A 15806-nucleotide genomic window follows, 5' to 3' on the forward strand; every position below is an offset into this window, starting at 1 on the left:
CGTTTGTTTCACCCTGAAATAGAGAAATAATTTCTCGATCTGTAAACTTCCTGTCATATTTAGGCTGCATTTGGTTGCAGTTAAAGTCTTGACAGGGTGCAAAAGTTGTTTTTCTACATGATACAAATTTGTAGTCTCGTTTGCATTTAATGGTAGTACAAAATTTTCATCCCAAAAACTGATGTAAATTTTGCACTACTTTCCTCCAATTATTTCTTGTATAAAGTGGAGACACATCATCTTGCATTCTACCTCATCTAAACAGACCCCTTTTCCTATCTCCGTTCACTTCTACTTAAACTTTAAAGTGAAGGTCACTTCATTCTACTTCCTGTTTTACTTCTCACAAACAAACATGATAAAGTGAATTCTGAATCAAAACTACACCAGTATTTACACGATCCCTTTGCACTCATGCATTTACACCACTACAAATATAATTTGCACTGCAACCAAACACAGCCTTATGTCATAAATACCTACAAAACTGCAAAAGAACGTGAGAATGATAAATTGAACACTTCCATGGCTGGATTGCCTGAAAGTCCTAAAACTTAAAAATAGGTAAAGTTGTATGAAAGATCGAAAGATATTACCAAGTTTCTAGGTGGCCCTTCATTTCATTGGATGGGCCCCTCCTAATGGAGGGCTTACACTAGAAACCAATGTCATCAGATATCTTTGTGACTTGTGAATCGCCTGAATCATGCATCATCACCTTCGAAGTTTTCAAAATTTAAGATGAAAGATGAGTCTTAATTTCCTAGTGTAAGATGGCAAATTATAGGGACCCTGTTCAATCAAAGGTCCTTTGTCTCTACTCTCTACGTCCTGTTTCTGGGTAGAGATCCAGAGTGGCTTTTCTAACCTTGTAGACATAACAAGTTTTATCTTCATCAAAAAGAATACCTTAGAAATTGGAATTAGAGGTGTGAATTAGATCCATTTTAAATAAAGGGGATGCGCGCCCCGAGAAAACCTTGGCTGTCCAAGTTCGACATCTGGCGAATGTTTTTTTAGAAGCCCACATATGTCGGTTGTAGATGAACCAAATCTTTCCCGCAATTACAACATTTCCTCAATCAGGCCTGCAACGATTTATATCTTCGTTGCTAATTGCTACTTGCTTGGTCAGGTAAATACTAAGAATTAAACATCATTACTCACTAAACAGTAAACACGAAGGACGTTCATGTCTTTGTTTTCATTTGTTTTTAGAATTGCCACATCAGCTAAAAAACTAAAACATGTTTATGAACTCTGTTTTTGTTTTCAAAGGCAAAAACGAGTTGATTTTGTTTTAAAAAAAACAATACATGTTTTGAAACCAACAAAATATTGATTTTTAAAACAAAATCAAATTTTCTTTCTAGTATAAAAATTATATGATTCATGGAAGATGATGTTGAATAGTCAAATGAAAACATATTTTTAAAACCAGATTCAAAAGCATGTTTTTGGTTTCAGTTTTGAAAACAAAGAAATAATCTGTATTCAAACAAGGAGGTTTTGATTTGTTTTTGGAAACAGCAACAAGAAAAACAACCCACCCCCTAAAAGTGATAATGGATGGCTTAATGGCACATTTTAGACTTTCTGCATGGATGATCACACGTTGGCCGGATATTGTCGAGTTGCTGAAACGAAATAAAACACTCATTTGGCAGCGCCAAACAGCCATACTCCCATGTCCCAATAAAATCAATGACAAGGCTGAAGAACAACCTGCTAAACCCATCACAGTAGCCAAAACCCTAAAAAACCATTTACTGGATTACTGCACTTTAATTTCTATAAGCAACGAATGGTTCCTTTTGTCACGTCAATGCAAGCGGCAGTACCTAATCTTTCAAGGCAAAACAAAACCTTTTGAGTTTATTACAACGACCTCAGTAATCCGAAGGGGAGATGACATCATCAATCTTGAGAATCATCTTCACAACTTGAGTGGCCAGCAAAATTTGTTGCTGTTTACCAATGAGAGTCTCAAAGACATTCTGCTCACGCATATCATTAGTTCCAACATCATTGCAATCTATTCCACAACATGGGTTGTTCTCCTGCACAGAACATTCAGTAGCTTCTGAGATTGTTGCTGATAAATAATAAAATAAATGATAAATGACTACATTGTCACATTGGTACTGGAAGAGTATCCAATTGTTATCAACTGAACACCAAACCTTCAATTTGCCTTTACCTTGATTTGTTGAGCTTTGACTGCTGATAGTGTTTCAATAGGTTGGAGGCCACTGTTTTCTGCCAGTGCCATAGCGATAGAATCTAAAGCATCTGCAAAGGCCCTGACAGCGTACTGTAAAAGAGAAAGCAAGTCAGGTGCAAATATAAATTACTGGAAAATAGGAAAGGGGGAAATATGAACGCATACGTGTACCTGCTCAACCCCAGGATATCTATCAGCAGCTGCCTCTACAGAAATTGAGCAAGAAATCTCAGCTGAACCACCTCCATATACAATAGAATTGTTGCGAATCAAGTTCCTAGCAACACAGAGGGCATCATGGAGGCTCCGTTTTGTCTCTTCTATCATCATTTTGTTACCTAAGCATCAGCAGACACCAAAACCTTGTCTCAAATCATTGTAGTTCCAATGAAACCCTTGCTTATAGCCTAAAGTTATCTGATATCCTCACCCCATCTCAACCTCCTCTTTTGGGGACTGGGAGGTTGTGCATGCTATTATATGCATAGAAAAATATATCTGTTGAGCAGTATCAGTGTACCAGCTATTGGATTACATGCAAAAGTTGAACTTTTTATCACATGACATCCTCGGTACTCTGCAGTAGGTCCATTTACCAAATGAAGACCCAGGTGTTTTAGCTTTCAGGGCATACGAATGGAAAACAGTTTGAAGCTAACCCTTGCCCTTAGGAACTGGTTGATACTTGAGTTGACAGCTAATTGATCGAGCTTTATTGGAATGGACTGAACTTTGTAGTCATTGAATTTAATGGATTTGTAGAGATCCAATTGCCAGCATATTGTGACAGCCAAATGAAGGCCCATGGAGGGAAGTATGGTCTTAACTTTCCTCTTCTTAGACTATGGCTCCAAATCACTGATGGAATTGAAATCTAAAATTTAGATATTTCCTGGACATGGGCTAAGGGCTAAACGCCTAAACCCCCTGATGTAGACCAGAAACTTATTATCTCTTCCCAAGCTGTTCCAATGCTAGTCATTGCACCATGGTTTATTAAAAGTAAACAATAATCTAAAATCTAAAATGCCATTAAATGTAGCAAAATCACCATACAGGAAATAAGATTCATCAAAAGCAAATAAGATGTTCTTCATGTAAAAGGAAAAGAACGATGAGAAAATAAGGAAAATAAAGGACCTACCACCACGAATAAAAATAGTTACAGCCCTCGAATTAGCACATTGCTCAATATAAAGCATCCGATCTTTTGTTGTGCCAAATGACTTTTCTCGGACCAAACCAGCCTGAATGGAGACAAAACAAATAAAAAGATCAGTGTTCCTGGTGATAACCACATCACATAAATTAAAGGATAAAACTTGATAACCAAGTTGTTTTATAAGGAAATCCACATTCAGATGTCAATCTGAATGCTCAACAGAGCACTGTAGGTCATACTAACTGGCTATAACTTGTTTTCAAACCATGACATTATGGAAAGTCTCCAAATCAATTAGAAAAAAAAATTGTTACATATGGTCCATATAAAAAATATAAAACTAAAAAGAAAACAAAAATTTGCCATTGTAGATGAATGGCATTGTTAGCTTTCTGAAAGACAAAGCATTTCGTATGTAGTTCTATGAAATATGGAATGTCTGCCATATATATACTTTTCCTGACTTTATATAAAAAGAAAACTGTCAAAACTAAGAAATACCAAATGCAGGAATTAACACAAATGCCATTTGCACTGAAAAGAAAGAAAATACCTTCCCCAGCTTTTCTGGTGTCAATTCCTGGAATCTTGGCACAATTCTTCCACCTACATCAATAGCCAGGCAATAAGAAAATGACATCATAAATGAAACATAACTAGGGGCGCAAGAGCAGTTTTTATGCGAACCTGTAGCTATTGCAATAAGCTCTAATTCTACACCACCAACCCATCGTACTGCAGGCAAGTTCCTGTGCATCAATAAATGATTTGCTTCATCATCAAACCCCCATTGACAAATAACCAGGGTAGCACCAACATCCTGCAAGATACCAAATTAAAAATAAAAAAATAATAATAAAAAAAAAAGATAAGGAACTTGTAAAAAGTCAACAGAAGCTAGTGAAGTTTTTTAATTCGATCATCAAAATCAAAAGGAATTGTCCATGCTCTTGCTCCTATAAAAGGAAACTTAACATTTATAATAAAAGGTCTTTGTATCAGCAACTATAAGTACAACCAATAGTAAGCATGAATAATACATGCAAAAGGGTAACAAGTTCTATAGCTTGTCCTTTCAGTTAAATGTATGAGGGAACTCATTATGAAATTATGGTGTTTCATAAATTTCAAATTAAACAATACCTTGCATTTTTTAACCATGTCATCAAAGTATTTCTGCTCTTGTTGACGTAAAGTCTGGAACTTCTCCACTGTGTCAATATCAACCTTATGCTTAGTCTTGGGCTTAGGGGGCTCAAATGGGCAAGTCAAAATTGCTATTTTTGCATTTTCAATTCGCTTGGGCATCTGTGGATGGCTCATATCCTTGTCAACAACAATACCATCAATTAGTTCAGTGTCTTCCAACTTCCCCCCTACTTTTCCTTCCACTTTAATCAAATCTAAATTGACATCCTTCCTCTCTATATCTGCAACTGCTAGAACAGCTTTAACAGCAATCTCAGCTAAAGATCGCTTGCATCGGTTTACACTGCAAGATGATGTTAAAAGCTTAATTCACAGTAAGACATATCAAAGGCATCATGTTGGACAAAATACATTTTTGTGGCAAAATAAAAGATTAAGTTTTATTAGAAAATAATAAGTAAAGTTCCTCGTCCCAAAAATTTTGAATGAAGACATCAGTGTTTTAAAAGCGCAAGGGCCAATTTGTGCCTGAGGCGCAAGGCGAGGCACGCACCTTTTTGAAGCAAGGCGCAAACATACGAAGAAATGCTAAAAAATAAAAAATGTCAGAAAATTCAAAAAATGCCAAAAAATATAAAAAAATGCAAAAAGAAAAACATTAAACATGATGTTAATAAAAAATATATACTTAAATTTTAAAATAAATGTTCTAAAAAACCTATAGTCTAAAATTAAAATACATAAACATAATGTGTAAAGGGTATTCAAATGAAAATTAAAAAATAAAAAACAAACATATAAAGCATTTTCAAGTATGTAAAACCCACAATCTCTTTTTTTCCTCAATTGCATTACTTCAAGTAGCTAATGTGATGTAAAACATATTGAATTCTTGATTCTATGAGTCACCTTTGTACCATGCCCCTCGAAGCAAGCCGGAACAAGTCCATGTTAGGGTCTTAAATTCTTATTTCTCACATAAAAAAAATAATGATCTTATAACTTCAATTGCCTTTTAAGAAGATATTTTATTGGAATGAATGAATGAACAACATTAACAAATAAGGGGTTCTCCCCAGCCCAGCCATTAGGCTCAAAAGAAAAAGCAAACAAGCACAGAATTTTAACAAGGTGCATGCCTGGGCTGAGGCGCAAGGTGCATCAGGCATGCACTTTTTGAAAGGGGTGCACCTAGGACCTAGGCAAGGCGCATACCCTAAAATGCGCCTCACCTATGCGCCTAGGCACACCTAAGATGCGCCTTTTAAATCACTTGCATCACATTGGACAAATTACAGCAAACCAAATGATCAATTCAAAGCAAAATGTTTACATTCATTAATTCCCCACCCAATGTTGAACAAATTACATCGGTATCATGCTTAAGAAAATTGTTCAGCTAAAAAATACCAATATGAAAATATTCAATCACAGCTATATTTTGCAAATTTCACTGTTCTTGCCCTTATCTTCACTTAAATGATGGTATGAGATCCATCATAAATCTACGCATTGCAGGTTTTGTTTCTACTTAACATGTCCAACTGATTGCAATCAAATTCCTTTCTAATGAAGTTACAATTAACAATATAAACCACAAAATCGAAGAGTTTATTATGCAATTATTATGTAATCCTCTCCAGTACAAATCAATCTTATTTAAGAGCCAAAGCCCAACCCATTTCAGATGATATTCTAAAAACTACAGAAAGCATAATGGACATGAAAGATGCAACTAATGAAAGAACTTCATCAAACCCAGATTAAACAGGAGACCAAATTTAGTATACAGAATGGCGCTAGAATAAGGAAAAGGAATAAGGCTCAAGATTCTTACATCTTTGAGGATAAAGTAGTCATGCAAGTCTGAACCAGAGGCTCAATGTTGTTAACTCCAAATTCAAACTCCTGAGCAATGCGCTCTAAATGTTCAACAGCTATTCTTGATGCCATTTCATACCCTTCTGCAATCCGGATAGGATGAATACCACGCTCTAATAGTTTCTCGGCCTGCTCTAGAAGTGCACCAGCCATGACGACCACTCCAGTTGTTCCATCACCAATCTCATAGTCTTGACTCCTGGATAATTCAACCATCAGCTTTGCTATTTGATTATCAACATCCATCTGTTCCAATATTGTTGCACCATCATTTGCTACAACAGAACAAGGGAGTAAGTCAGATCATAAAAGGTTAGAAAACCCTTAAAGAAACATACTAAGAAATTGTTTGAGTTCTTATGCTTCAGTTCACTTGAACAATCTGCTTCTCACTCCACCCAATTCTTGATAACCTCAATCTGAAAACTGCCAGGACAGCCATCACTTAAAACCTTAAGACGATTCAGAAATAAATTCAGTGCGGACCTGGCACACAATATGTTGTAAGTTACCATTTTTTTTCACAATAATGTTTATTAGATGAAAGACCTGATTAATGCCAGGACATCCATCCTGGGGAAAAAATTTTCAGCTGCATTAAGAACTACATACTGTGCACATAAAAGCAGAACATATTCTGCTTTTGCAGAGGCCAGGGTCATAATTGTTTGAAACTGACTCAGCTGCACATGAATAAACAAATTGAATGATTCTATTCAGGACAACCTAGCGTGCAAAGATACAACATAAAGGACCAGTTTTTGGTTCCAATGGTCTCCATATTATGATCAATATTCTTCCTGGTTCAACATGCATCTTCCAAGACAATAGCAAACAAAACATTTCTCAGTTGGAAACAAATGAAGAAAAGGAAACTTAAGTCCAAGGAACTCAAACACCAAAGAAATGATAAGGCTATGAGGCTAAATATGGTTATTAAGTTGGTGAAGCATCATAATTAGAGTTTGGCTGATTAGGTTTTATCCTATTAGAAGAAGAGGTGAATATCTTAGGGAGATAAGGCATCTAATTATACACCTCGCCAAAAGGAGACATAAACCCTGTGAATTACTGAATAATTTGTTCACATAAATGGCTTATGCCTTAAAACAGTATCTTCTGTTTAAGTTTCATGAAACTTTGTCATTTGGAAGCCTCCCTCTTTGTCTTTGTCTTTGTCTCCCTATTTGTTCACAAAATATATAATATTTAAGTCAAATACGTTCTATAACCAAGAAACCAGCTTGCCAGTTCTACATGTAGGGAACTCAGTTCCAGTCAAATAGGTGAGGAAACCTCAAAAGTGGAAGCAATGTGTTCTATCTCAAAGAAGTTATAGTGAAAACTCCAGCAGCGGTCACATGCACAAAGGGAAGAAAAGGACTTGCTAAAGTAGTTACAAACAAGACGTGTACTACAGGATACGTAACCAAATCAAGAATGCACAACATTATTGCCCCAACCTTCTACATGAACCACATATACGGGCTGACATTAACCAAATGAAAGTGGATATACACCATTAACAAAGTCGTGAGGTCAACTCCAGTAAACAAAAATCCCAGAATTAATTTTTCCGAATACAGATTTGGAAGAAAACCTACATCACATGGAAAATGATAAAATAGCATCGCATTCACACAGCTCTGCATCGTTGTTCATAGAACTGAGCATTACAGCAATTCGACAGCCAAAGCAAAACTTCAAAAGTTTAAAAACAAAAAGAACTTTCGGCTCCTGTTTAAAAATAATCCAGATGCCATATCTTCAAATTCCATACCTTAATCAATCGATATTAACACAAAAAGGGAAAATGCAGAACCAATCCAAACTGAGTGGCATGACGAATGCCCTAATAGATCGGGACTAACAAAGCATTAATTAAACGAGCATGAGAACTTAAGAAGTAGAAGTTATTTAATCAGTTGCAGGGTATGGAAAACAGAAAGAATTGTCGAACTAACTGATGGTGACATCGCCGTCGGGGCTCTGGAGCATCTTGTCCATGCCCTTGGGGCCAAGTGATGTGCGGAGGATGCGGGCAACGGCCTTTCCCGCGGAAATGTTGGCCTTCTGAGCATCCAAACCTCTCAACCGGCTCTTCTGCTCTTGTTCCTTGATTATGATGAACGGCCGGCCGAACTCATCGAAGGCTAAAGCCATTTTCTTCTTTAACTAAAGAAGAGTGACAGACCAGCAAAGCAAAGCAGAGAAACAAAAATGAAAACCAGAAGAGATAGATCGCTTGAGAAGTCGAATGGAAAGTGAGGAAGAACCGCTAGAGGGAGGAAAGTTCTGGAACCTTTGAGGGGGGAAATGTTCAAAGGGTTAGTGTGCCGAGTCGGACTGTGCTGGCGAGCCCTAACTAGTAACTAGTCTAGAATCTGATGCCCCTAACCCGCTCAAACCACTTGGTCCACGCCATGGTCTGTCAATCGGATGGGGCCGTGGAGGACAAGGGACAAGTCGGCTCGGGTTGATGTTAACCCTAATCCAACTAGAGTTGTTCAACCCCCAACTCGATTCATTCTGGACTGTCTAGTCCAATTTCTTCATTTGTTTTTTATTTTTGGTGAGGGCTTAAAAGGAAAAAAATGTCTTATCCCTGAACTTTCATAAAACTGTCTTAGGATGGCAATTTTCCCTATTTGTAACGGGAACATGACTTTCCCTACCTTATTAATAGGAATTCCAAATCGAGTCAGGGTTGGGGATGGGTTTGAGGTCCCTGCCTCACCCCCACTTTAATTATATATATATTAAATATATATAATTTAAAACATTATTTATAATTTAAAACTTTTATTTATTTTTCAAAAAAAATACTATTATCTAAAAAAATTTGAGAGATTCAGGTCCCCATTAAAAATCAAGGATATAGGACATATTTTATCCCCAACGGGAATCAGAAACGGAAATGAGGATTAATTTCAGAATTAGGGGAGGGCCCACCCCAAACCTGCCCCATTGCCATTCCTACGGTGTAATAAGTTCCTATCTATTAATTAACATTAATAAAAGAGTAAAATAAATGTATGTTTCATATAATTTTCTTTATCTATCACTTCTACGTAAACCAATTTAAACAAAACTCGTGAAAAGATGGAACTAAAGCAATTGAGAGAGCAATAATGAATAATATCTTCCGCTCACTCTCACCCAGCGGCTGATAGAACTAGTAGCAAAGGTAGCTGGTACTGAACATTGCCATCGGAAATCGGCCAAACGCCGAGAAAAACAATTAATGCCGAGTATAATTCAAAACCAATATGGCCACCGGAATTCCTTCCTCTCCTCCTCCGTCTAAGGCTCCCCCAAAATCTCCTCCCTTTCTTATGTGGTGGCGGCAACCGAAATGAGTCAAACTCAGGCAGCTGCTTCTTGCTTAGAGGAAGCAGCTTTCTACTAGTCCAAGGTTGAGGATTTACTCAATAGAGTTGCCACATATTGAGTAAATTTGTCTGCACAAAAATGTCAACAAATAACCCATTTGACAAAAGTCTCCCATGTAGTTGTTCCCCTGGTCTTAATAAGGAAGGAAGGTGTTCCCCTACTCTCAATAAGGAAGGTCTCGCACAGGCATTGAGAAGGAATAGGTAGGTGAAAGCATCAGCTTTAGTTTCGTCGATTCCATCTTATTGTATAATTGTAGAGCTTTACAGACTCGTGCGGCGCTGTGCTACAAGTAAAGCATTCGAGCATCGGGATCCGGTTCCATACACTGGTACTCGGGTTCTTAAATTGTTTAAAAGCTTTCTAGGCATGGATGAGGTTCCCATAAGTGACACAGAAAGATAATAGCTTGGCAAGGATATAGTCCTTATGGGAAAAGCCATTTACTACTATCTGAGCATGAATTTGAGTGAGTTCATTATTGATTTTGCATTTCTGCAGCAGAGAAAACAAAGATTGTTGTAAAGCTCTAGAATTTGGTAAGATGGGCATATTCACCTCAGCCAAGAACATAAGTCAGCAGCCAAATTTTCCAGGCTTGAATTCTGATGAATTGCTTTCACCTCAGCCAATAATTCAAACAGTGCATTTGGAAATCTATACGAAACTCCATATATTTTCCCTAATGGTGGCACCAGTTTCAGCCTCCAGAGGAACCATAGTTAGAAACCTTTGATACTTGACAGAACGCCAGGTGCAAGTTCGTCATTCCCCACCAAATCAATTGTGGAGATCGTAGTTCTCTCAAGTAAAGCAAAAACAAAGCAACTGAAAATCTCTTTTCAGTAGAAAATTGTAGCAACAACTGGTTCAATTTCAAGGTAGAAGACAATGAATAATCTATTCTTCTAAAAAATGTAGTTTTGACATTTTAAATGTTTTAAGTGGTACATATTACAGATAACTATTAATGGCAGCACCTATTAGAGAGTTTTTGGAAGTTCAGAATACTATAGTGATATATTTTGAAGTTTCATGGACTGACTTGAGACTATCCCTAAAGTTCAGGGTACTGATCAAGAATTTTCCCTAAAAAATATCGCCTCTAATCCTAACAGGGCGCTTTTCACACAAACGGCACACCATGTCCTGGCCATACATCCGGAGCATCTCTCATACTTGTATTTATTAGGGTAAACTTCTTAAATTACCCTTATGGTTTAGCTAATTGACCAAGTGTACCCTTACTATTTGAAAATTAACTAACATTACCCTTGCTATTTTTGACAATTGAATAATTCTACCCTTATCAATGATATCCGTTAATAGTCCATTAAAATTTGTACGCACATGATATCACGTGATGTTTCCTCTTCTCTTCCCTCTATTTTCCTCCCATAGTCTCTATCAACACCAGATCACCAGAGAAAACTACATTGTATCCGCACCGTAGGCACTGGACAAAGTCACAATCTCAGACATTAAACATTGGCTTTCTCTTGTGTCTTGAGATGCCGCATACTTGCAATCACTTTGAACATGGGATGAGAAAGACGAATCCCAGCAACCAAAGCCGTCTCCACCACCAAAGCTTCCATCAGAGAGCAAACCATCCTCTGCACAGCTACAACCTCAGAGAAAAAACTCTCCATCTCCATTGAACCAGAGAAGAGAAAATAAGAAAGTGAAACAAAACGCTAAGAACCAAAAAGAGAAATAATTGAGAGGAGGGGTGAGAGAGAACGCTAAGAGAAGAAGGCATAGAGAAGTGAAGAAGATTCCATGGGAGCAAGAGAGGAAGAGAGAGTAGGCGATATTACACGATGCGTAAAAACAAATAGTGGGGGTGCTCTAAGAAGCAGAGAACGAGTGAGGCGGCGGCGGTAGCAACCGAAGTGGTATGAGTGAACTAAGGCGACGTCGACAGAAGTCCGATCTCTCTCTCTCTCTCTCTCTCTCTCTCTCTCTCTCTCTTCTTCCTCTAGGCAACGGCGGCGAAAACCCCTCTAAAGTCCGATCTTTCTTGCTCTCTCTTCTTTCTCGAAGCGACGGCGACTGAAACTCCTCTGAAGTCCGATTTCTCTCTTTCTCTCTTCTTCCTCTAGGCGACAGCGGCAACCCCTCTAAAGATTGATCTCTCTTCTCTCCCTTCTTCCTATGGGCAACGACAGCAGCATTCGCCTCTAGGCGATGGTGGCAGCACTGCCATGTAACTCCACCTAGCGGCGGGAGTTACAGGGTTGTCTTAGAGATCTATTTTTTAAGTGGCAGGGTAGTTTAGGCATTTTCACAGGTTTTGACGGAAGTTAACTGTAAAAATAGAATTAATCAATTGTGAGAAACAGTCTAAAACAATAAAAGCATACTTAATCAATTAGTTAAACCATAAGGGTAATTTAAAAAATTTACCCTATTTATTATTCATGGGAAATGTTCCGAATATGCTGGGAGCATATCCCAATTATGGCATCAGCACCCCATACAATCAGACACCGACATGTGACATCCCACACGAACTCCCCCCTTAACGCATGCATAGTTAAGAGAGCGGACGCTAGCTCGGCTTGTTAGCTCCAAAATTCACCCAGAAACGAAGGGGAGGTTACTTACCATTAAACCACTATTTTTTTTTTATATTTTCCCCAACATTAAACAACTGTTGCTACTCCTTTTTCTTCTCCAGTTCGGCGAATAAAACAAAAAGGAGATGACGAACTTATTCAATAGATTCTTATTCATAAATAAAAAAATCGGATCGCTAGTAGCAGTGACCATCCTTGTTTACATACAAGATAAGGAGGCAATGGAGATACGATACTTGTGTCATGACCATCCTATTGGGCCTCATTATCTTTCTTTGTGGTACTAGATGTTATTGATTCAAGAATCTCGTGGGGAGCCCATTGATACAAATAGCCAAAGGCCATTTGTCGCCACCTAGAGGAAGAGACCTATGGATTTTTCGTCAGACCCGTCACTCCTGCATGTCATTTGGTGACAACGTAAACGATGAGCAGAAGACGGAAGAGGAAACGTCAATGTCACCGATGGTCGCCGGTGATTGCCAATGGTCGTGGCTAACCTCCCCTTGTCTGTTTTGTATTAAAAAATAATAATAATAATATCTAAGGGATGTGTGAAAGAGATGAAATGAAAGAGACAGAATACCTCTGGGCCGTGTGACTACCCATGTTAAGGGCGGTTTTGGGTGATTTTTGGAGCTAATAGGGCAAGCTAACATCTGTCTCGTTAGCTCCGCACATGCTAAGGGCGGAGCTCGTGCAAGAAGACACATGTCAACATTTGATTGTGTGGGCACTGATGAGAACTCCTAAGTCCTAATTATGTTCGTGTCGAGACCCGATCTGCTCGTCACACAGGGCATGTCACTTGCACCTCACATGTACATCGTACTCTGCAATGGAAACATCTTCCTTACTTATAGGTTATTATTCACAAGAGATGTTCTCAATACATGGTGGATGAGCATGTGAGGCGCTCCTGTGTGAGGAGCAGATCCCGTTCCGTTCGTTTCATAGTTTAACTGCATTTGGCATTCCTAAGGATTTATCTCCTTTTTTGTAGGTAAAAACTCGGTGTTTATAAAAATATTGTAATTGCTAAAAAGAGATAAATCCATAAAATAAGAAATGTGAAATGCAGTCTTAATCTGTTTAACTATCATACGAAAAAATATGAAAGCTATGTAATTATTAGATTGACATTTTGTCATTTTAAGCACGTTTAGGCTCTCAGTTTCGAAGGAGTACAGATATAAATACACATAAAATACAAGGTTTTGCACTCTACACACTTGTATTTATACTCCTTCCAAACTGAGCCTTAGTCACTTCTAGAAGTTGGGCCATTTAGTCACCAATTGTTAAGAAGCCTCAAACATTAGAATTTAGAGAGATTATATTGGAGCCCAACAGCACCTCCCACCTGTGTATAGGAGAATTGGGATTTGCTCCTCACAGAGCACATCTACACTGGCCTCACAGCCACATCCCACCCCTGTATTGGGAGCATCTCTCCGTGAATAATAAATACAATAGATGTTTCCGATGTGTGGCCAAAACATGCTGATGTTGGTGTGAAGCATGCTTTATGAAGAATAGATCTGGACCCTGCATAGAGAACATCTCCTCATGATAAGTAAGAAGATGTTCACAATGCATGCTGAGATGTGCAGGTGGGGCGTTTGTGGGGTGCTCTTTAGAGCGCCATTTTTTTTTTTTAGCTTCAACATCAATATCTTGTCTGCATTATGGAAAATGTGTCGAAGTTGATGATAGTGGAGCTAGTTCATAATCTTCTCCAAGTCGAATTTAACTGGAGGCAAAAGTGAATTATGAACTGGAACAGGGGTTTCTTGAAGTTTTGGACGTCCAAGTATGGGGTTGGTTAGTTTTTTTTTGAATTCACATCTCCCTGAGCGTGCCCCAAAGCACATCTCAATTATGTATTAGGAACATCTCTCAATGACAAATATGAAAGATGTCGCACTCTATGGGGCACAGAAGTGATTTCTTTTTTCTCTTGGATCGAGTAGAAATCTGAAGGGATATGTCCATTGGAGGTAGATGCAAAAGCAAATTGCTTGACTTGCAGGAACTGCTAAAATGAGATGCTAATGTGTGTATCTACCTACTAAAGCAATGAACGTGAGAATATAGAATGCTAATGTGTGTATAATGACATGGATATTGATATGAGAAATGGGATATGACTCTTCTATCCTCAAATCTAAATCTAGGACATGGACATGAGATGAGCTTTTATTTGTTGACTATGCTAGTATGATACTTGTATTTTCTTGAGCTCGTTTTGTTTATGTATAACATAAAATTAAAATCCTTAATATCTACAAAATTTTACTGCAAAGTCTTGATACAGTACCATTTATTCATTTCTTTTGGAAAAAACAAATATGAATAATGTTGGGAGTTAAAGAGAATTAGAGAATGGCCAAATGATACAAGGATTGCAAGGGAAGCATCCAATGCATACCTCTGATTCTGTTGCCTTTCAGTGGGAATCCATTAGTAATGTACAAAATATTGGTCATGTCTCTTCCTTTCCCTAAATCAGAACCAGATCTGACTTGGATACAACACGTGGGATTAAAATATGATCAACAAGAACAAATGGTTGGAACTTGAAAATGGCTCCAATTTTTATATAAACTCGATTAATATACTAGTGAATGACCCAGTATCAAGTACGGAGAATCAATAATGTTAAATTTATATTATTAAATCAATATTGTTAAATTTATATTTATTAATATTTTAAATATTTATTAAAAGTTTAAAAAGTATTTATTTCAAAAAATAATTTTTCAATAATTCTTAGAATATGGATAATTTTCTTTTCTTATGATAAGTAGAGGGTTAATGATTAAATGAGATTGATAAAATGTAAGCAGAATTATTTGTAAATAATCACTTTTGCATTTTCTTCATTTTTTAGGAATGGATTGAAAATTGTTGTAATGGATTGTGAGTTTTAGTATCAATTTCTCAGAAAATGCCACATGTCTATCTTTTTCAAAAAAATGAGAAGGTCTTGTATCTAAATAGTAAGGAGCTGTGTAGCGTGGTGGTTGATTGTGGACTTTAGCAAGAATTTCTCAAAAATTGCCATGTGCCTAGCTTTCTAAAAAATGAGAATGTCACATAATGGATTGTGGGCTTTAACAACACCTTCTCCAAAAATTCCATGTACCTAAATTTGAAAAAGCCATATGTCTGAATGGTTGGAACCATAACCTGAAAGCCTTCCTTTAGTGTGTGTGTGTATATATATATATATATATATATATATATATATATATATATATATATATATATATATATATATATATATACATATGCAATGTTTTTTAAACCGAACTTGACCGGACAGTTGGACCAAAAAAACTAAGAATCAATCAATCATCTAATGGTCTGACCGAATCCATTTTACCCCAAACCACTATTTGGCCAAAATTAT

At 37.3% G+C, this 15806-nt stretch overlaps 1 protein-coding gene across 1 annotated transcript; it reads right to left on the minus strand.

The window, feature by feature from the left end:
* Nucleotides 1-1741: 1741 nt before the first annotated feature.
* LOC148853686 (T-complex protein 1 subunit epsilon) lies at nucleotides 1742-8911 on the minus strand. Its single transcript, XM_088942043.1, has 9 exons — nucleotides 8381-8911; nucleotides 6373-6691; nucleotides 4530-4878; nucleotides 4074-4206; nucleotides 3940-3992; nucleotides 3369-3471; nucleotides 2396-2562; nucleotides 2201-2314; nucleotides 1742-2060 (listed from the first exon to the last, which is right to left on the minus strand). The coding sequence occupies exons 1-9, from the start codon at nucleotides 8577-8579 to the stop codon at nucleotides 1890-1892; spliced, it is 1608 nt and encodes a 535-aa protein (XP_088798169.1). The 5' UTR covers nucleotides 8580-8911; the 3' UTR covers nucleotides 1742-1889.
* Between the last annotated feature and the right edge of the window lie 6895 nt (nucleotides 8912-15806).

This window comes from Nelumbo lutea, chromosome 4 (assembly GCF_056320005.1).
Source record: "Nelumbo lutea isolate HS-2025 chromosome 4, American lotus-T2T, whole genome shotgun sequence".
In the NCBI taxonomy this organism is placed as follows: domain Eukaryota; kingdom Viridiplantae; phylum Streptophyta; class Magnoliopsida; order Proteales; family Nelumbonaceae; genus Nelumbo; species Nelumbo lutea.